This window comes from Phoxinus phoxinus (genome assembly GCF_949152265.1).
Source record: "Phoxinus phoxinus genome assembly, chromosome: 11".
Lineage (NCBI taxonomy): Eukaryota > Metazoa > Chordata > Actinopteri > Cypriniformes > Leuciscidae > Phoxinus > Phoxinus phoxinus.
In genome coordinates this window covers 18,758,819-18,780,873 of record NC_136886.1, presented here as the reverse complement: position 1 = coordinate 18,780,873, position 22,055 = coordinate 18,758,819, and the positions used below count along the sequence as shown (strand labels likewise).

Below are 22,055 nucleotides of genomic sequence, written 5' to 3'. Positions count from 1 at the left end.
GTACGCATTTACGTAACAAAGGCGAGCTAGCAAACTGTAAAGGCTGTAGTAAATAAATAGTAGCCTACTGAAAGACAGTAACTCGCGATTGAGCAGCGAACTGATGCGAATGTGCTAGGGGAGGGGCCAGCCTCAGTGGCTCCAGTGCGTCATCAAGTAGGGGCGTGTCCATGAGCTCAGGGGCTCCAGTGCGTCAGAGCCCCCGTTTTAGCCCCGCCCAAAATATCCGGATCACAGCAATGGCGAAAAGCTGTTTAACGGTCTAACTCCACAATTCAGTACTTTACAGTTCACAGTCTTTGTAATATGATTTAGCAATACATTTCTAACATTTATAATGTGTTTAGATTTTTTTTTTTAGAATTGCCTTTACAGGGACTTTAATACCCACAAAATAACATCTAATAATACAGCTAATACTTCCCACATAATAATTTATAGAGAGCCTAAGTCCCTCCCCTTCCGGTCGACCACCATGGGACCTTATTTCGGAAAAATATTGTATGGTAGTCAATGGCGAGAGACAACAAATATTTTGATCTCGTTTGAATTGTGCCCTGATTTACACATATGATGTTTGTCAATTTAAAAGATACATTTTAAAGTCAAGAAAGTCGCAGTTTGATGTAAAACTGTTGAGCTGTAAGACTGTGAAAATACGTAATTACAAAGACTACAAACCCAGAAGGCGCACATGCGACGTCATACCTTTTCTCTCAATGAATGAAGCTAACTTTACTGAAGCTAACGTCTGTCATTTTTTCTATAGTCTTACATTATAATCGTAACGTTACGCCGTCATGCCTGACTCGTGTTTTGAGCCAGAATACACACATACGAGCAACGGATCTTGTGACGTAGGCTACATAGTGTGAGACGAGAGATGTAGTTCATCGAGCGATTTTCACATACAACTAAACGTTACTCTTCTGTTTTATGACAAACTGTGACTTTCTTGACTTTCATATTTACCTTTTAAATTGACAAACATCATATGTGTAGTTCAGGGGACAGTTCAGACGGAATAAAAAGATAAGTTATCTCTCGCCATTGACTTCCATACATATTTTTTCCGAAATAAGGTCCCATGAGCCGGAAGCGGAGGGGCGGGACTTAGGCTCTCTATTGAATTTTAGGCTTGGAATAATGAGTGCAAGATGACCACTTGGCCAGAAATGACGTCCACACAGTTCAGTATGTTTCGTTGCGTCATGACAAATGATACAACTGGAACGTAGAACACGTACATCAGTTTTGCACTCCAGGCACAACTTGCATACAAATCTATTATAAATATTATTTAATAAAAAGTAGGGATTCTATGGCCCTGTCTCAAATGGAAACCTGATCCCTTGCAATCTTCCTCTAAAGCCCCACTTTTGTGACTTAACGGACATGTGCATACGGCAACCATTGTAAGTAGACCATAAGTGCACAAGACCATAAGTGCACATGAAGTGTGCCATTTGGAACAGGGCCTATGACTTGATCAGTCATTTGGATGATCTCACGAACCGATTGCAATTTGATGACGTTAAAACCGTAAAAAGTCACCACTGACTTTACATATGTAAACAGTAGCCTATACAGAAACAAATGAGGCTTTTGTGCCCCGTTCTGCTTTGTAACTTTACAAAACATTAGTAAACCATAGTAAATTGCTCATTTTTGTTTAGAGCAGTTTGTCTTGATTCAAACGAGCCCACACACATATATAGCATGACCTACGTCATAATTCTGAAGTTCACAACCAATAGACACTTTACAACACAGTATCCATAGGCCATGGGAGAGGAGTCATGAATACAGGAAAATTACACAACTCACTCACATGATGGCAACGGATCTAATAGACATTCATACTACACACATTGCTTCTTGATAATATTTGTTTAGTATGCATACTTTTGTAACAGTCATGAAGTTCTTCATCCTACAATCCTACTCAGACAATATGTGATTTCAGATGCAGTAGATGAGGGGGAAAGGCTTCAGAAAAGACAGCTTAGGCCCAAACAAAGGAAGATATGCCAACTCTGCTCCAATTTGTGCATGAAAAGGTGCTAATATGTGAAATGGTTTGTTTCTGTCTGCAAAGATTATTTTCACAAGGTCTGTGAGAAATGTGGGGAGTGAAGGTTCAGACTAAAATACTTTACAGTAAATATATTAATTTGGAGTTTAAGTAGCCTACTGTGTTTAAAAAATATTACATTTCATCTTTTGTAATGCATATAAGTGGAAAAATAAACGTCATATTAAATCATTTATGGATCATCAATTATTTAAATTAATTAAAATGACACTTTCTTGAAGAAAACTATACATGTCATTAATCTGACCACCTTTATGCATTTGTGTAGGTGTTTTGTTTTGGTTAATTTATTCTAGGATTCAAGAAAAGGCTAAGCTGTTAACTAATAATAATAATAATCCTGTCATTTACTCACCTTTATATTTCTTCACACTGTCTGATGTTTTCATCATTGAAACAGAGAGCCTTGGGGTGATAATTGACCCCAAAACACGCTCCAAAAAGCATACAAAGAGCATAAAAGAAGTCCATATGATTTGTTTGCATCATTCTACGTTTCCTCGGGTCATTCGAGCTTCATGAACAAAAAGTCGTTATTTACTCCCGTGGTGCACTGCTAAACAGAACGACCGTTTGTTTACATAAACAGGGTTCAAAAAGTGCGCTCTACACCTTATAAGGAGAAAACGACGAAAAACTGTTCACAAACCTCATTGGATCTTTCTCTGTATATTTGTAAATGTGAAAGGAGTAAGAAATTACATCTGCACAGCACACTCGCCTCTTCTACGGCATTTATCAGATAAGAGAAGAAAATAAGCTTGTGAATTTGTGAACTTGGATATAAAAGGATGAAAACTTATGCCCGCTAGGTATTGGTTTCTTCCCTGTAAATACAACGAGGTCAAAATGAGCTTGTCATAGTCTGAGACTAAAATAAAGGAAATTAACTTTTAATCTAATTGAATTGCAATCTTCCAAATTGGTCCAAATGATACGTCTTTGGAACCTATTTGATTCATACCATTACAGATTTCTGTTTAAGTAGCTTAGCCATTAGAGCTGCCATTAGTTTGTTTCCTGAGGGACCTCCAGTATTCACGCTGTTAAATATATTTTCACAGCAATCACATATGGTGTAAAGTGAAAATTTAATGGTCAACAGATCTCATCTCAGAACAAACAGTGAAAAGGCAAATTTCCAATCCCAAAAAGTATCGGGAGCAACAAAATCTAACACCTGTATTCAAATATAATACTGTAAAGTTTAATGGCCTTCAGAACATTGGCAAAATATTTTTACTCCAAACATGCATATATACTACAGAGACAGTAGCCTACAACTTGACTCAAGTAGACAGAATTAATCTCAGACTGCACTGTGAAGAGTACACACTTTTTTTTTAAAGAAAGGAAGAAAATGCGTACACTTTGAGAGGAAAACTAGCCTACACTTATAAGCATGAATCAATGTGGACTGAATTATGAAATCAAAATTATGAAAAAGTTATCTTAGGCCTTTTACACTACAAGTTCATCTAAGCATTTGAAGTTTTAGAACCAGAAACTGCCGTAGAATGAGACTTTTCCTCTTTTTCTCCATTTCAATACTTTTATCCATTCTTATGAGTCACTGTTCCCTTCGTCTTCCTCTGCTTCATCAGATCCCTCGGGGTCCTGAGAATCAGAACTTGTGTCTTTGGCATCTGGTGCAAATGGATCTTCTCCCTGTCAAATTAGAAGAGAAGAGAAATAACTTCAAATATTCTTTAAAAAATGAAAACCTTATTTTGTGTTTCAACATGCCACAAATGTTGTTACCTTCATGTACCTCTCATAGCGCACTTTCACATTATCATTATTTATTATGGCTTTGGCTGTGACCACGCTGTCTCTTTTTAACTGCTCCTTGTAAGCCTTTGAGGGGGGTAAAAAACATGATATAGATATACGCCATTATAATGTATACAACCCAAATAAACACACCCCTCACTTCATTGCTCCACCACAAAATGCACGAACATGCAATGCAAGAGTGGATGTGCCTTTATCATAACTGAAGCGAAGCAAAATAATAATACACAAAACAATGCGAAGATGACGAACAAACGACAACGAGAACAAAAAAGAACATGCAGTACACAACAGTATTGTGTGTGTTGTGGTGCTCAGTCCGATTCAAAAGTACTGGGATAAAAGTTTATAGTTCGGGTATAAACACTGATGTCTATGGTAGTAATCAAAATATAGTAAATCACCTTTAGAGAGTAACTTGAAGCTTCAAATAAAGACTATCAATTACATTGTTACACCAGTAGATGGCGACAAATGACTTAAAATATTATTTCATTGAATCCTTTATTGAATCCTTTATTCAAGAGATTAATTAGAGATTAATTAAACAGGTGAAGTGTTTATAGTCATTGAATTTTTTTTTAAACAATCGATTGAATTAATTATTCACTCAAATTAAATATTTTTTAAATAGACTACGGCAACTACTATTTTGTCAGAACCTGTAGTAAATTAAGTTCTGTTTAGTTGTGTGTTGAGAATCGTGATCTCTATAAAAAAAAAAAAAGTGATTCACAATTTAACCAGAATCGTGCAGCTCTAAAATAAATATAGTAAAATAATAATATAAATATAAATATAGTCAAACCAAAAATTATTCAGACACCAGATATAATTTTTGATATTTTTTTACTAGTAGGTACAGGACACTATAGTGCATTTATGTAAGTGAGGATAGCAAAATAAAGTAAACTGTGACCCATTATTACACCCAAAAATTCTTCATACAGTGGACTACCAAAAAAAATTTGATACAAATTTGGGACCAAACATTATTCACACTTTGACTTGACCAAAGTGTTGTTTAAGTGTTTTTTCTTTAATTGCTAATGCGACCTTTTTACACCACAGACTGAACAACATTAAGCATTGCTTGGTAATCGGTTGACCTAAATATTATCTAATTGTGTATTTAATTTAACAGCTGACAGCTATTCAACCTAATTCATTTGTAAGACAGTCTAACAGAAGGATGGCCAAAACCAGTGAAATATCAACTGATTTGAAAACTCTGAGTTCTTGTCATATTTTATTACCATTTTCTAAACTATAGTGAATAAACTGTGATAATGTGAGAAATGTAGAAGGTGTCTGAATAAATTTAGGTTTGACTGTATATAAAACAGCAAAAATAGCTACATATTTAGTGGTCTTTTAATGGTCTTGACCATTTTAATCACAAATCACTAGATAGGAAATTAGCAAGAATTGCACAAATACTGTAAATAAAGTAACTTTGCCTGGAATAGCCTTCCCCAACTTGCAGACAGCTAATTTTACCAGAAGAAGAGTCAGTGTTGTTCCACTCAATGTTACATCCAGGGGATATGCGTAACCGGCTTCAATTACCAGAAGTTGAAAAAAGTCTTGAAATGTGCTCACCAATACCAGCAGCTAAAAAGGCTCCCCACACAATGACACCTCTTCCTCTATGCTTTACTGTGGTAGAGATGCATTTATTATAATATTTCACAGTAGAAACACACAACTTGTGTTTCATTGTGATTCATCACTCCACACACAACTTCCCATATTCTGCCAAAAAACTTTTTTTATTCTTTGATGTAATTGCATTTTAAGTAGTGGATTTGCTTAAATTTAGCTAATTTCCTAAACAATCATTTGTGGTTAAGCTTCTTTTTTTTTGCCCAGGAGTGCGTGTATGTTATTTTTTTTGTTGGATACCATCCATATTGAAACTAAATGAAAGCATGCCGAGGATTGGTGCGCAAACGATAGCTCAGGTAGGTCAAAAACACAAGAGGAGAATACAACAGTATATGCATATATATGAATAAACATGAAGGTTTGGGATATTTAGAAGAGACAGAACAGAGATACCTTACCATTTTGCTCTTGAGGTGAGTGAGTGAATGAATATGTTCCTGTACAGAGCTGAAAACCACAGGAATGTGACTGTCACATGCAACACAGTAAACCACCTCCATCCTTCTCATGCAATCATCTTCTGTCACCCCTGTAAGATTATGAAGTTTGAATAAAGGTGTAATCATCTGTGTAGTTATGTAGGCTAATAAAGCCTATTTACATTCAAGTGTGGAAACATACTTGTATCCTTTGCAATATAATTTACAATATAATACAATTTATTTATTAATTTCATATTATGCGTATTTATAACGTTACGTCATACCTTCCATTATTTTCACCCACTCATCTTTGCTTCGTCCACAGGAAAACTTTAGTTTGTGTAGAGTAGAGACAGTTTTATGGAATTTGTGAACCATGCAATCCTGTGCAATATTAAAACAGGGTTAATGTACAACAACTATAATAAAAAAAACTATACAAAAACCTCAAACAATAATACAAAAAAAAAAAAAAAAAAACATTTAAAAAGTCTTACATGCAAAAAATCGATGACCTTGTCATCAAATTTGGCTTGCCGTCTTATATAGTCAAGAGTCTCTCTGTGATATGTGCTTCCAAAGTGTTTCTCAATGTCTTTGTCTTCAAACGTGTGGAATTTACAAAAAGCACATGTAAAAGCCCACCTAAAACAAAAACAACACTAGGCTGACATAAATTTGCATTAACCTTGACATTTAATGTATTTGTATAACTAAATGTAAATGTAGTACAATTTGTATAAACTATTTTGTATTAGCAAGTGAATTAAATTATTTAGCCTTGCTACAGAGATGTCACAATTCAACACTTCACTGCCTCTAAAAGGAATACAGCAGACATTCTCAAGTCCTACCTCAAATAATAAATATTTGTTTAAATTATTTTAATGTATTTGAATAATTTAATTAATATACAACCAATGAATATAGATGCAGTTTAAAAACACAAGTGATGCCTCACTTGAAATGTCAGTGTTTACCTGTGCTTATCTCCATATTTTTCATGATTCTTCTCTCGTCGTCTTCTGCGCTTCTCCCTGGTTCGAACTTTTTTACCAAGGTCTGCACACACAAATATTAACCAAATCTTGCATTAAATTATGGTGTTAGATACAACTTTTCCCCCCCAATATAATAAACAATGAAAATATTAAAGCTGTTATATACCATGCTCTCCAGTTGTTTCCTTGCTATTGGAAGAAAAGCAACGGTCCTGTGGAAAATAAAAACTGTGGTATCACAGGACTGATTCTATAAGGCACCTTTGATTGTAGATTCTTACCTTTGAAATGTGTGGTCCTAAGAAAAGTAAACAAAGTAAAGCATCATAAGCATCAACGCAAAGCAGCATTTTTGAAAATTACAGTAAAGAACGTGCAACAATTTAGCAGTGGAAACTTTGGTTTGCCATTTTTAAACCATGTTTGGTCTATCAAAGCAGCACATCACATCACATACCCACAATGCTGCTGATGCTGGGACCTGCTTTGACGATCCTCTTTTTTTTAACCAACTTGCAAGGAGGCACTGGTTCCAACATCTTCCTCTTGGTCCCTCGAAAAACTAGAGCAGATGATGTTGAGTGGTATCTCTCTATGCATATAGACGGGTTCTGGCTTGAGCACTGCAGAAGAAAAGAGACACAATTCAACACTAAATGTCATTGATTTTGTTCAAATGATAAACTAGACGTACCCTTACACCTTGTCCTTCAGCCTCAGGTACGACAGCACCTGTTCCCCGGTAGTTTCTGTGCACGTATGGGTGCACGTCTCTGCCCCGTGAGCCAATCGGCGCATGCCGAGAGTGTGAAGGAGAGTACAGGCTGGAGGAATCGGAGAGATTGGAAGTGGAGTATAGACTCTCTCTGCCGCTGTCTGAGAATGGAGATCTAGACCTCTGGGAAGACATGGCATAGGGCCGTTCCCAGTTTGACAAGATGTCTGCAGCCCAGGTGGATGAACAGGAGTCACTGTACCCTCCATTAGAATGATCAAAAACGCTATCTGCATCTTCAGCGCTCAAGGCCTTATGTTCAAAAGACTCATAGGCACCATATCTGAGGACAAAACAAATGGTAGCACATCACAATATATATATATATATATATATATATATATTTTACTATATATCTATATACATTTCAAATGTTTCATTTAAATTTTCAACTTCAATTTAATTTTTGTATTTATTTTTTAATTACGTTTTTCAAACCTTTTTGTTTATAATTTATTTAAGCATGTTTTTTATATTGCCTGCTAAGAAAAGCACAAGGAAGATCTTCTGACAGTTCTTACCTGTCAGAGCTATTGGTCTCAAAGGACTCAGAGGATGCAAACGATCCAAATAATGGCTGACTGTAGCATTTCCCTGGACATTTGAAATTGAAAGTGATTATTCGAGAATGTACCTCATTCAGAAACAATAAATATGAGACAGCTGTATAACATTATAGCAACATAAGAGTGAGAGATTTATGTAATTACCTGGATTTTCAGCTGAGGCCGGGAACATTTCTTCTTTATCGTAAATCCTTTAAAACAGATTGTATAGTGTCATAATTAAAACCCTGCTTAATTAGATTATTACCAGCAGGAAGACACAGCATATTAGCTGACTCCAACTGTCAATTAGCATAAGCAGGGGAGTGTGTTACCTCCAAAATGTAAGCTTTTAATTCAATGTTATTTTTAAATGGGCCATAAATAAGGATTGAGCAGGGTAAACCTCCATAAGATTCAGATTTTGAATGGGCCTTGTGTGAATTTTGCCATTTTGCTTGGGCCCTCTGATCAAGATTTACTTGTCAGATCGACTGATACTGGCCAATGCATTTTGAACCATTACTTCTTTCTTCTATATGAGAAGAGAGTTTTGTGGTGTGTGTGAAATGTTACATTGTGTTTCTTGGCCAACTCTTTCAAAACTTTTTGAATAATGGCTTATTTTGCTAAACTTTCTCAAACATGCAAGAATACTTAATGAAACCAAAGGCATCACTAGTAATTAAATACAAATACCTTAGTTAAAGTTGTAAATGCATGTGCAAGTCGCCGTAAATACTGAGCTCGGTCCCAATTTAAAACGTACTCGTTTCGTTTCAATTATTTAATTTTGAACGAAAGCAACGTTATTTTCAAATACACACTTACCACATAAACGAGGGTCAATCAGTCCTACAGTGCTAAAATAAAGCAGGTGTCACTGAAATCATTTCCCCCTGGAAACAAACTAAACACCGGTGTCAGGCAACTTTGAGGCTGTTTTTTGCAACAACACTACTTCATAACCATTTCAAGCTGTCTTCCTCTAGAGGGCGCTTGTCGTTCACAAAGATTTGAGACTGCCTCATTCAAATCGTTGATGCTTTAGTCTCACTAAGGCATTTTATAAACATATGCCTACTTATTTTAATCTTCTACATGCACGGATTGATACAGACTTGCAATATAATAAAGGTAAAATGGAATTTAGAAGTGTAAAACTTTCTGATAAATATCTATAAAATGATTAAATACAGGACTTTTCCACTAAACACATCTGAGCAGCGCTGTGAAAGGTTACTGTTACCACGTGACATGGATGGAGCTTATCTAGCTCCCCCTCGCTAGACGCTGGACAATAATTTACACCCATCATCACAGAGTAACAAAACAGTTAAATGTGAGAATTACTATGTTACAATAAGGTACATAACCAATTCGAGAAGTTCAGGCCCACCAAATTCCGCCCTGTTGTGGTATTAGCCTCTGCTTCATTCGATTTTTCACAAAAATATATTCATAAAATTAATTCATATTATGAATTCATTCATATTATGAATTAATTCATAAATATAATGCATATATTATGAATTAATTCATAAAATAGTAGTCATCCTGTTATCAAATATTGTTTATTTTTGCAAAGAGCAACAAAACAATGTTTGTAACAAAGACGTTATTGTTATTCACCTCTAGAGGGAGCTAAACGACTGTGCAAGGATTCGGCTGAATTGTCCAAAACCATATACTTGTTTAACCTGTAGGTGACCTAACCTAAATTACCTAAATGATGCTTATTTGAAAATGTAAACATGCAAAAAGTTTTATAGAATATACGGTTTGTACAGTATAAAAGTCCCCCACAAAGATAAACCTAACTGAATGTTTGGCAAAAAAAATTATAGTGAGGTCCTGTATTTATTAGAAAGTTGTAACTTTGGGTCTTGTCTTTACCTCCTCGTATACATATGGGTTCAACTTTCTTTAAGCTGTAATTCAAATGTAAACGTTTCAAACAGCACAAACACCAATGTATTTATTTTCAATATATTTATTATATTAAAAATTGCAAGTTGCAAATTGAACGTCCTTTAAAACAAAACATCTCTGATTAGGAGCAAAGCAGACTAACTTCACTCTCCTTTCCATCAAAAAAAGAAAGGCTAAACCATAAAGGGATGCAGTATCAGGCTACATTCAAGGCTGAAGAGTTAAGTAGCTTGCTGAAAAATAAAAAAACATAATTGCCTTCATTCTGATAATAAGTACTCAGTTGGAATGAACAATAAGTGTACCTGGATGGACACAATGTACGGTATATGTTTTGGTGGAATAATTTGAAATCAGGTATTTCAAAGTTAAACTTTTTGTAGGCTATAGAAATGGAACATACATTAATAAATCTCTACATAAATCAAAACAAACTTTCATTCAAAACATCAAACAGAACCATTTTAACAGTGCAATATAATTACATTTTACAAAACCTACAAAGAAATAAAATTTCAACTCGCGCAAAACATTGAAACCCATCTTTAGATTCACATGTGAGTATGATTATTGTTAGTCACACATGTATCAAAAATGATTTCCAAGCCTTATCTGGCAAGACATCAACAAGTCTGAAGATTCTTGAGGGGTCAAAAAGATACCAATTACAGATCAGACCCTGCAGCATTTCAGAGGGACAAATATAACACAGTGTGGGAAGAATACTTCCACAAAACTGGACAAGTCTTCTTTGACATGTGAATAGGACAAAAAAATATAAATGTGAGGTTTGTGTCCTTTTGAACTCCTTTTGGTTTGGTTTGGTTTTAAAATAACGAAAACAGTTAACTATATTCCAAATTATTCAAATCATGTTAAAATCAATTAAAATATTTCATTAAAACTAAATGACTTGAAGCAAACACCCTTTAATCTGTTGTCAACATTTTGTACGTCAATACATTTTGTTTCAACAGATTGAGCACATAGTTACACCTCTTCACAAATCAATGACTTAAAAAAAAAAAAAAGGAATATTTGGGTGCAACAGTGAAACCATTTTACTTATAATAGCTTGTTATCATAAAGTATAGTTTACCAAAAAACTAAAATTCTGTCATTAGTTATCCTCATGTCAAAACAACTTAAAGGGTCCAAACAACTTTCAACTACTTTTTATGTTCCATCCACAGAATAAATAGTCATATAGGTTGTCTGGAATGACATTAAGGTGAGTAATGATGACCATATTTATTTTTGATTGAACTATCCCTTTATATCTTGACCATGTTTCAATCATTTCTAAATGACAGGTGTGTTACTTTGTCAAGAAAACTTTAACAAATCAACAATAGGAAATCCAATCACTGGAGTGAATATCGGAACCTAACATCTGACAAGTCACCTTTTTTGTGCATTTGCCTCAAAAGCTGACTGCATGGGCATTCACAGCACAGAGAATATCAATTGCAAGTATAACTTAAAACACTGATTCACACAATGCAAGCATTTCAGTTACTTTTACTAGTCAGTAAGGGCTAACAGTTAAGCAAATGGAAGTCGTACACATTTACTGACTAAGATATGACTTTAGAATATATATATATCAGGGCAAGTTCACTACATGTCTATTGGGAGTTTTTGAGCAGCAAGGACCATGCAGTGTACACATTACAGGTCTGTCCCATCATAATATAGTGTTATATACAAAACATGCACAAGTCAAATTAGGTCACTGTAACTTATGCATTACTTCTCTAAGCCACATAAAAAGATGATGTTAGCAGGACAAGACATCTTGTTGCCAAGACTTGCATTTCAATGCACATTATTACCTTTAGTTTGTACATCATCAAATCCAAATGACATGTTGCTGCAAAAGCATTGATGCATTTTCAATGCTGAACATTGTTATTACAGTTCAAAATAGTTTGTTTAATAGTAATTGAATAGGTGGACACAAACTCATTACAGAAAGATGGGACAGACTGTAACTCAAGTATAAAGTATACAGTTTGATTGAGCTAGATGGATTTGATAATTTTGTATCAACGCAAACATTCAGTTCTCGTTTCATTTCATGCATTTTTCACTAAACTCAAATAAGAATTTATTTTGGGGGAATTCCAGGTAGACTCTTTTCACACTTATACTCAAATACAGTAGTTGTGATTAACATTGTAATAAATTTCAGTTGTTCTGGATTCTTCCAAACAATGGATACAATTGTTAATGGCACCACAATGCACAATGCATGTGATGCAGACTGTGTGTAAAACAGCTGGTGAAAACAATTAACAGAAATGCTAATGGACAGTGACAGAAAAAAAAGGATCTGAATTATATCTACACTGTAACATGGGCAAATAATAAAAATAATAATAATAAAGAGGAACAAAAACCCATGCAAACAGGCATAATAATCTCAAAGATTTGAATAATTCTTAAGAATTATATGCACTATGTATAGTTATTGTCCAAAAAGTTCTATATTGTGGGCGGCAGTGGCTCAGTGGTTCATGTAGATTGCCTACAAACCGGAAGGTTGGTGGTTCAATCCCCGGTTCCACCTGACCAAGTGTCGAGGTGTCCTTGAGCATGACACCTAACCCCAGCTGCTCCCGACGAGCTGGATCGCCTTGCATGGCTGACACCGCCGTCGGTGTGTGAATGAGTGAGTGAATGGGTGAATGTGAGGCAATATTGTAAAGCGCTTTGGAGGCCATTGGGTTTGTGAAAGCGCTATATAAATGCAGTCCATTTACCATTTACCATTTACCATTATATTGGCTTACTGGCGATTTGTTTTGGCCTGTGCAGAAAATTATAATAAATGTCAACATAAGCTTTGATACTGGACTCATTCTTTGCACCTGGAACATCCATTCATGCCAGCAGTCCTGGATAAAATTTATTTCAATTAAAAAAAGAAGAAAGAAAGAAAGAAAGAAAGAAAGAAAGAAAGAAAGAAAGAAAGAAAGAAAGAAAGAAAGAAAGAAAGAAAGAAAGAAAGAAGAAGCAGCCTTTAAAAAATAAATAAAAGTATTGAAACAATTCGGTTCCACTTAAAAAAACATGACTGGGCTTTAGGTCTAAACATTTCTTCCCGATTCACAATCACACCCCATTAGCAAAAGTAGCAGTGATTTCCTGACTTATGCTCTCTTTGACCTCTAAGGGCAGTGAATCAAAAAGGTGGTCCTCCACAATGAGACCAATTCGGCGCAAGAGTCGGCACTGGCCAAGCTGTGCGGGTAGGCGATCCAGGCAGTTCCCCTTCAGCTCAAGATGAGTCAGCTGCAGCAACTGTCCAATTTTCTCTGGTAGTGACGTGATGCAGTTGTGTCCAAGGGATAGGGTACGCAACTTTGTGCATTTGAACAGCTGCTTGGGCACCACTTCCACCTTGTTACCTGTGATGGCAAAGTGCTGTAGGTTTTGGAGAAACCCCACCTCTGGAGGAATCACTACGATGGAGTTGTTACTAACATCCAGGTATCTCAGTTTGAGAAGATTGAATAGAGTGGTAGGCAAGGTCTCAAGTTTGTTATGTGACAGATAGAGGAACTCTAGGTTTTTTACGTGACTTATGGATAATGGAATGGAAATTATTTTATTGTGCCACAGTTTCAGGCAGTTAAGCCTTTTGAGGTGCTGGAAGCTGATGACCTCTTCGATGGTACGGATATTGTTTGATTTCAAGTCCAACTCCTGCAGGTTGGTCAAACTAAAAATTGCATGTGGTATCCTCTCCAGCTCACAATTGTGCAGCTCCAGCTCAGCAAGATTCATCATCTTTTTCAAGCTATTTAACACCAAGAGTTTAGTACCATCGTTGTGAACCACAAGTTTGATCAGGTGGGGTGATAAGTCCGTAATGTTAGTTGGGATCTTGGTAAGGTTGCTCTTCAGATGTAGAATCTTTAGATGTCTCAAGTCCCTGAGGGACTCTAATCCTATCATTTTGTTATTCTCGGAGTTCAAGTTTCCCACCAAGTAGAGCTCTCTCAGGTTCTTCAGCATGTAAACCCAAGTGGGAATTTCTGCTACATCCGTAAACTTGACGTGAAGGCACCGGAGGTGATCGCGGAGGAAACTGAATCCAGTCTGTTCGACTTTGGCGGGGCAGTGGTAAAAGTGCAACTCGTGGAGATTGATCATCTGGGAAATTTTAGCTGTGATACGTGCCTCTGGGATCAGTTCTAGTTTCAGGACCTCTAAATCAGTCAGGTCAAAGACAACATCAGGAACGCCTGAGAGCATGAAAAGATGCAGCTCAAGCTTATCCTGTGCATTACGAGTCACGTGTTGCCGTAGTTTCTCAAAGGTCCACTCGTGGTTTAAGCTTATTTCCCGCAGTTTGTTCTCACTTACCTCTGAGAGAAAGACACCAAAACGTTTTGAGTACAACTGGTCATACTGGTCCACCATGTGAAGGAGGAAAGCAAAGTCATTCTTCACATCTGGGATATCACTAAAACTGCTTTCTTCTCGAACTTTTTCAAAGGAATACTCCTTAAGAGGCCGTCTAAACAGCCAAAAAAGAGTGTAAATGCAAACCAAGCCATAAACAAAAATGAGGACAATGTAGCTAACGAGAAGCTTTTTCAACATGAAAGCCATGTTGTGGGTGCACTTAAATTTGGAGTATCCAGTTAAATGCTTAATGTCTGGCTCACAATCGTGGTCGAATTTAATTGAGGTGACAAAGGTCATGGTATAACACAGAATCATAATGAATTTGACAGTTTTAATTATAGTCTGAGCAACATAAAGTTTGTAGATCAAGTCACTATCTTCGACATGTGTGCGGAATTTCCTCACTTTCTCAAAAAGTGCTTTAGCTTGCTCTCCATCTTTCTTATCAAGTATAGTCATGCTTGGAACTTCGATGACTGGCTTCTCTGCAGAAAACTTAATGTTAGATTTTACAAGCATGGGTGTGGACTGATTTGGACTTCCCTCTTCACTGCTGGTTGAAAAATGCTTTGGTAATGTGGAGGCTCCAGTCAATCTCTGCTTATTCTCTTCTGAGTCTTCACAGGCTGTCTCAGACAATGCCTTGGTTGTCCAAGGGGACTCAAAACACTTCCCCAAAATAGACACAAAATGCTCAATTTTGGAACTGGTCTTTGGATACTTGAACCAAAAGTTACTGCTTACCATAAGAACAATAGTGTGAATGAGAGCTAGATATGGAAAGTACTTTGAATACCATGGGAGGGCAACATGGTAGCACATCTGATTAACAAAGACATACTGCTGAAAATCCAGATTTGTTCGTAAACCCGTAGGCTGAGGTTGCCTGACAGCAGATGACTGTGGGAAGTGTTGGACAACACTGTCGGTTTGTTCTTTGCTTCCGATAGGTGCAGCTGCTAATGTCACATGGCCTCCTCCTGTCCCTGAGCCAAGAGCTTTCTCTGGTGTCCTTTCCGTGGGCACAGGAGTTCGGTCCTCCAGCGATTCCAGAACAGGGAGACAAACCACCTGATCTTTGGTTAACTGCATGGTCCCGGCAAATATGGCCAGCATAAGCATGACCACACCCAGGTAATCCATAAAGACGTCCCACCATGGTTTCAGTATCCGATAAGTTGGCTGGATGTCATTTAGAGAGGCAACTTCTGTGAGGGTAAACATTCCTACATGAAAACATAAAAACAAGTATTTAGTAATTTAGCAATGACAAATAAGAGTGTCCATGAAAATGACAAATCTTTTCCATGAATTTCAAATCTTTAAAAAAAAATCTAGTTAAAAACACATGAAATCAGTATGTGTATATAAACTCTGTGTATTAATCCTGATTTCTTATGACTTAGAATATGGCTTTGAATACGTTGAATGTAAGTATACACGATCACATCTTAAAACTTTAAAAAGTATCAACATACAAATTTGTAAAAAATATTTTAAAAGAGTCATTAAAAACATTTTTCAAGGTAAACATTTTTTTTAACAAATATCATGGATTAATTAATAAATGTAATTTTGGGGTAGTCGCACAACATTATATTTTGTAACCTGAACTACTCTTGCTTTGTCAAAGAGGTCAAATGATTTGACATTTTAAGACTACAATGACTTGAATAAACAAATCAAGTGTCTCAATGTTACGCTCATTTCTATGTGAAATACAGGCTTGACATAACATAAGTCTCAATCTCAAATTCCATTAAATCAATGTACTAATATAAGGAGTGGCCTAATACACCACTAAAGATAACAAATGGTCCCATCGCTTGGGGAGACACCCTAGTGTCTCTGCCCTGTATCACTTTCCTCAGCAAAGAGCTTGATCAGTGCTGAGGCTCTAAAGCACTGCATTAGACATCCTTATTAGATTATCAGCCTTAGTGGGTCCATACTGTACTGCATGAAGACAATAGTACTGCAGTGGTGAGTCTTGCCAGAGACAATATTGTCTTTGATATCAAGTTGCAAGACTGCTCTAATATACATGCATTTTGCAGGGGTAATATTGACGAGTCGAGCTCGACTTTCACATCGCTAAGACATAACCATAAACATCCAATAAGCAAAACCGAATGACCTTCTCACTGTCAAAAAACAATTGACTGAATGTCATAATGATTAATTAACTTGTATTTCACTTGGCTAATCAAGCTGTTATTTATATAAATTAAAAATGTCAATGTTTTGAGCAAGATGAATTCATTGCTGGATGATTGAGTTATTCTCATTGAAACAGTGTTATCAGATTGCATGTAGTATTACTCAAAACTTGTAATTTTTCTACCATGAGGGCTTAGGCACTTAATTTACAGCCTCTATGGTCTACTAATAAAACAAAGTCTAGACTTGCTTAACAAGACAATCACATTCCTTCCATTCATCACACCAAATTCAAGTCACAAGCACTTTGTTCTTGTACTTTGCCTGTCCTACAGATCTTTCGTTCAAGCCTTACACAGCCTTTGATGTCAACATGTCAACTGTAAGGAAGATGTAAGAATTTAAGAAGGATAAGAAAACTGTTTGAGTTTAAAATACATTATATTTTGTATTTCAGTCAATTAACATACAAATTAATTGTCACATGAACATCTTTAAAGCGGTCCAATCCAATCCAAGCTTCAGTTAGCTGTAAATGCTGAAGTCCTCACCATGTATTTTCCTCTAATTAGTCTCTAATTTAGTGCAATTACACAATAGCTTATTTAGTCAAGTCAGAATGTCGTAAACAACAATTATTCCTTTCTTTAGTGTGTTGCCTTGGGTTAAAAAAAAACACTGTACTGATGCATATTACATGACAGCATAGAGATACAATGCATTCAAATCAAAAATCCAAATTCTGGCTGAATATTCCAACATGTTGATCTATATTTGGCAGATTTGTCATTTTACAAGTGTGAACATCTGTAGAGTCAATCTTTATAAGTCTATCAAATAAAGTAGAAATTGAGAGCACAGCCACCAGCAAGACTGTAAAAAAATATCGAGTCACCTAATAAATATAATGCTCAAAGACTGGCAAAGTAGGGCTCAACAAGACTTCAGAGAACATCTGAGAATTGCTTTTCCCACTGCTTACCCAAAATAAGTTGCTATAGCCTACACCAGTTCCCAAGATCTACAGCTGGAAGGTTACTCACACTAATAACCCTATGAGCTGAGAAGTTAAGAAGGCTAGTTTATTTTAATTTTTTTTGAAGAGTCTACAATAGGCCTTTTGCAGCAGAAATGCAATAATATATTATATATAAGACTGTTATGATTATATATCAATCAGACTATCTATTGTAGCCACCACTATACTTGCATTCAGACAGGAAATGTAATATAGCCTTATCACTGGTACAGATCCAACAAGCAATTGTCAATTTCCTTAACTACTCTCATCATTCAACATGCTCAACACACCCATACTCTACCCTTAACCACAACAATTAAATAGAAATGACTTATTAAGTTGACTACCCAAAAACTTAAGGCTAAGGCTCTGTGGCACCTACAAAAAAGCTGTGATTATATTAACCAATATTCCGAGTTCAGGATGAGACAACCTGTTTGTCCAAACAATGATATGTTGGTGTGTTTAGTAAACCTGTTTGGAACGGTTTGCCATTTCATTTGGTGCTGATAAGAGGCACAGAAATTACTCAATTCATTTTAAAGACAATTTGAGGTAAACAAATTCTTTGAAAATATAGCCTAACATTAGCCTACTCTTTATTACTATCACATCAGTATGGATCACTTTGGATGAGCCAATAGATTTGGACTAATAAATCAGAAATGCATAATTATTTGTGGGCTTTCACTAATTTTTACCAGTCTATGGTGATAAGAAGCCTCAGTTTTTAACCTCACCTTGGTAACACAGCCCTAATCCACCAAAAACACAATTACCATAACGGCTAGCCTTATTTAACCTCCGTCTGAGCTTTTACCCCGTAACTAGGTCATGGCTGCTGCTGTTATTTTCATTTGCTGTGTCTCGAACAGAAATTTGAAATGACAATGCTACTAACCAATCATGTCTTTTCATATTATCCTGCAAATTTCAGTGTTGGAGTAACAATGTATGACCTATATATAGCCTATACACACACACATACACACAAGTACAGGTTAGTAGTTCAGTGAGTTAAAATAAAATGTTGTGCAATAGTGTAGCCAGTGTATCTAACGCTAAATATGACCCACACCAAAAAGGCTTATGTGGCAATTAAATAGAAGCAAACATAGTTTGTATGCATATGTGTAGAAAAAAGGATGAAAGGTTGAAACTTAAATTGACTATATGTTCACATCTGCCAAGTCAAGTGTAAGAAATCAAAATCAATGAATCTAGAATAGAATCAAGTTCATACAAAAATTATGCATATCTTCTGCTCATAAATATGGCAATTTGATATCAACAAATATGTCTCAAAAAGACAGCAAAATAAACTAGTAAATCTAAAACAAACAGGATAAATTCTCACTTTTTTTATTAACACTGACTTGACAACATTTGCTGTGTTAACCACAACTGTAGTCCTGCTGGATAACCTTTTGGCAATTGGCAAAAATAAGTGTAGGCTACAATATAATAAAACAAATTATGTAATGTGTAGTATGTAGAGTTTGCACATGGTAACTTCTTATAAGAGACCTGAAATCCATATAATGTAATATTAGCCTGCGCAACTGTTGGTATAGTCGATACAATTTGTTCAGTCTCATCCAAAAGTGGCCAAAACATATTGCTTTATGTGCTCTGAACTACTCTGACAACCTTCACTAACACAACCTTAAGACAAGATACTCGACTAATTGTAATATTTCAGAAATGTATGCTTAACATAACGTTTATACTTACTGTCTCATATAAACGTCATCAAACGTCATCCATCTCCACTTTAATTCTTGAGAATCTGAAACACATTTCATCCACTTGTCCTTGCAGTAATGGGACTGTCCGTTCGCATGGGAGACGTCACGCCATTGTGTTTCTATACCGGGTCACGATATGTAAACGGCAAAGGTTTATTTTCCAATGACACGTAAACTGCGAGCAGAACGCGATTTACAGGGACGGGCTGGAAATATTCCCTATGAACGCAATCCGGTGTCCTGTCACGTCTTCGTGGTTCTGTGCAGATTAACGCCGCTCGGGCAGGAAACCATTGGAGGTCTGATGATACTGTAGTGTTAAAGCGGAAAAAGTATCGGTACAAAAGGACAACTTACTAATCATTTACCCGAGAGGGCTTAATGAACATGTAAGGGTCCCCGCTCATCTCATTATTATGGTACATTCAGTGCCGCGCGCACAGCAGCAGAATCAACCAGTCTGCACCAGTTCTCTACACTGCATATCCGTCACATTTAAACCCCACACAAACACACATTCACAGGCTGATACATACCTCAAACCAAAGCTGTCATTTAAAAAAAAAACGTCAAAGCTTGTACTATGTCCATGCGTGCGATATGACAGAGAAATGTCTGTAATAAACACATAATGTGCTGTCAAATAGAGGAAGTGTGTGGGGGCGGAGCTAAAGTTTACGGGAGGATTTACGCGCGAAACACCTGACCGGTTTTCTGAAGTTACTAAGCAACCAAACCCAGTTTGTTACACTTGACCTGTTAAAGGTTGAAGTCACTTTCCACGCATAGTGTTACAAAATTGTGTCTAAATCATTAGACAAATGTGAAATTCTGTTAATTATAGCCTATTATTTAAATCTGACAGATTGTATATATATTTTTTGTATTCTGACCGATTGTATAGGTTATACAACACGTACTTTAAAAAAAAAAAAATGTAAATGTATTAAATATTTTTACCAAAATAAATTGGTAGCAAGGCTGTACCTTTATTCTAAATTAAGCTGTCGTTTGGAAAGTGCTTATTATTTGATTTTGGCTGGTATATTATTATTATTTGTTGTAGTGACTTGGGTAATTGGTTTGAATGATTGAGACCATAGACTGTAAAAAGATTGAGACTGATAAAGCAGTCAGTAGCCTACTAAAACATAAAGATAATAGGATTATAATTTTAATATTCTGAACATAATATGTTTATGGTATAACAGCTAAATGATAAACTCTGTATCATTTTTGATACTTAGATACATAGAAATAATAGGCGAATAATATTTAATATACAATTATATTATAAAAAAAATTTAAACTGAAGTGAATACAAAGCTATTACCAGATACCAGAATAATAGGGGACAAACTCACCTTATGCAGGTAAATACATGCCTTTGCATGCATTCTGTGTTGTTTATATGTAAATGAAATCCTTTATGTTTTACAAACGAACCATATGGTTGCAAATCAGATTAAAGAGACTTTGCCTCCCCCAGCCCACTGGGCAGCCAGGTCCAGCTGAGGGGTTGTTTTTAATTTCCACATGAACCTTTGGTGTGGGTCATATTTAGCGTTAAAGTGCAGGTGGTTGGTGTTTTGTTTGACTAAGCACCTGCGTACACACAGATGGAGACAAAAGACAGATATCAGAAAACCTCACAGATCTAAGTCTCAGAGTTTGATCGAAACAGAGGGTGACAAGGTGAATCCCACATTCCAATTTGTGCTGCAGGCAGAGTCTGGGTATGAGGACGTTTCTTGGCAGCTCTGTATGTGGTCTCAAGCTCTTGCCTCTCAGCTATAATAGATCGGTCTAAAGAAGATACTGTGAAAGACTGACTTGGCTTTAGCTTTCATGACTTGTCTTTAAATGTCAATTGAATGCCTAGTTTCACAGACCAGGCTTAAGCCTAGTCCCAGACTAAAATGCATGTTTGAGCTGTTCTAACTGAAAGCAACTTGCACTAACATATCTTAAAGTATGCCAGTGCCATTGTTTTGTCACAAGATGCACAGCAGTAATGTTTTTTAAGCTACTTTAATGTCCTAATTTAACTAAATCCTGGTCCTGGCTTAGTCTAAGACTTGTCTGTGAAAAAAGATATATTGTGGAACAGCAATTAAGATTTTAGTTATGTTTAGAGATTTTGAATCTATACCTATTTATTTTGCATTCAAATCAGTTTTCCTCTAATCACAACTTTGCAAGTGTCCTTTTGCTTCCATTCACAGCTCCACTTTGACAGCTGCTGCACCTTGACTTTTCATGGTTGAAAGGAGAGCCATCTTCTCTTCAGGGTACATTTTCAAGATCACTCTGTCCAGGGTCATCAGCTTGTCAAGTTTATTAAGGCTTGAGGTCCGCTGCAGAACTGTCTCACTCTGAAACGCGAATCACAGACCTGCAAAAATTTTCCACAGACAACAGATTGATAAACTATTGCAACATTCATTACTATTGCAACATTCTCTATTTTGCACT

At 36.2% G+C, this 22,055-nt stretch overlaps 2 protein-coding genes across 10 annotated transcripts; both read right to left on the bottom strand.

The window, feature by feature from the left end:
- Nucleotides 1–2,722: 2,722 nt before the first annotated feature.
- znf326 (zinc finger protein 326) lies at nt 2,723–9,341 on the bottom strand. Of its 7 annotated transcripts, none has more exons than XM_079628689.1 (13): nt 9,132–9,290; nt 8,466–8,512; nt 8,277–8,349; nt 7,675–8,038; nt 7,438–7,603; nt 7,262–7,278; nt 7,147–7,192; nt 6,960–7,041; nt 6,477–6,624; nt 6,264–6,363; nt 5,956–6,086; nt 3,857–3,952; nt 3,169–3,763 (listed from the first exon to the last, which is right to left on the bottom strand). In XM_079628689.1, the coding sequence occupies exons 1-13, from the start codon at nt 9,134–9,136 to the stop codon at nt 3,659–3,661; spliced, it is 1,380 nt and encodes a 459-aa protein (XP_079484815.1). In that variant the 5' UTR covers nt 9,137–9,290; the 3' UTR covers nt 3,169–3,658. The 7 variants fall into 7 exon arrangements, 5 of the variants coding, with proteins under 5 accessions (XP_079484813.1, XP_079484814.1, XP_079484816.1 ...); XR_013799566.1 differs by lacking the exon at nt 7,262–7,278 and adding an exon at nt 5,492–5,548 and having other exon boundaries at nt 3,283–3,763; nt 7,147–7,208; nt 7,434–7,603; nt 9,132–9,321; XM_079628687.1 differs by lacking the exon at nt 7,262–7,278 and having other exon boundaries at nt 2,723–3,763; nt 7,147–7,208; nt 7,434–7,603; nt 9,132–9,341.
- A 936-nt stretch (nt 9,342–10,277) lies between these two features.
- lrrc8db (leucine rich repeat containing 8 VRAC subunit Db) lies at nt 10,278–20,254 on the bottom strand. Of its 3 annotated transcripts, none has more exons than XR_013799565.1 (3): nt 20,117–20,241; nt 13,012–15,877; nt 10,278–12,719 (listed from the first exon to the last, which is right to left on the bottom strand). XR_013799565.1 is itself a non-coding variant. In XM_079628684.1 (3 exons), the coding sequence occupies exon 3, from the start codon at nt 15,873–15,875 to the stop codon at nt 13,350–13,352; it is 2,526 nt and encodes an 841-aa protein (XP_079484810.1). In that variant the 5' UTR covers nt 15,876–15,877; nt 19,567–19,890; nt 20,117–20,242; the 3' UTR covers nt 10,278–13,349. The 3 variants fall into 3 exon arrangements, 2 of the variants coding, with proteins under 2 accessions (XP_079484810.1, XP_079484811.1); XM_079628684.1 differs by adding an exon at nt 19,567–19,890 and having other exon boundaries at nt 10,278–15,877; nt 20,117–20,242; XM_079628685.1 differs by having other exon boundaries at nt 10,278–15,877; nt 20,117–20,254.
- Between the last annotated feature and the right edge of the window lie 1,801 nt (nt 20,255–22,055).

Coding starts and splice junctions, on each gene's coding strand:
- lrrc8db (XM_079628685.1), bottom strand. CDS start 15,875: ATGTTTACCCTCACAGAAGTTGCCTCTCTAAATGACATCCAGCCAACT.
- znf326 (XM_079628687.1), bottom strand. Junction 7,209..7,433: donor ATCAGCAGCATTGTGGGTAT/GTGATGTGATGT, acceptor GTGATACCACAG/TTTTTATTTTCCACAGGACC. Junction 3,764..3,856: donor GCTATGAGAGGTACATGAAG/GTAACAACATTT, acceptor CTAATTTGACAG/GGAGAAGATCCATTTGCACC.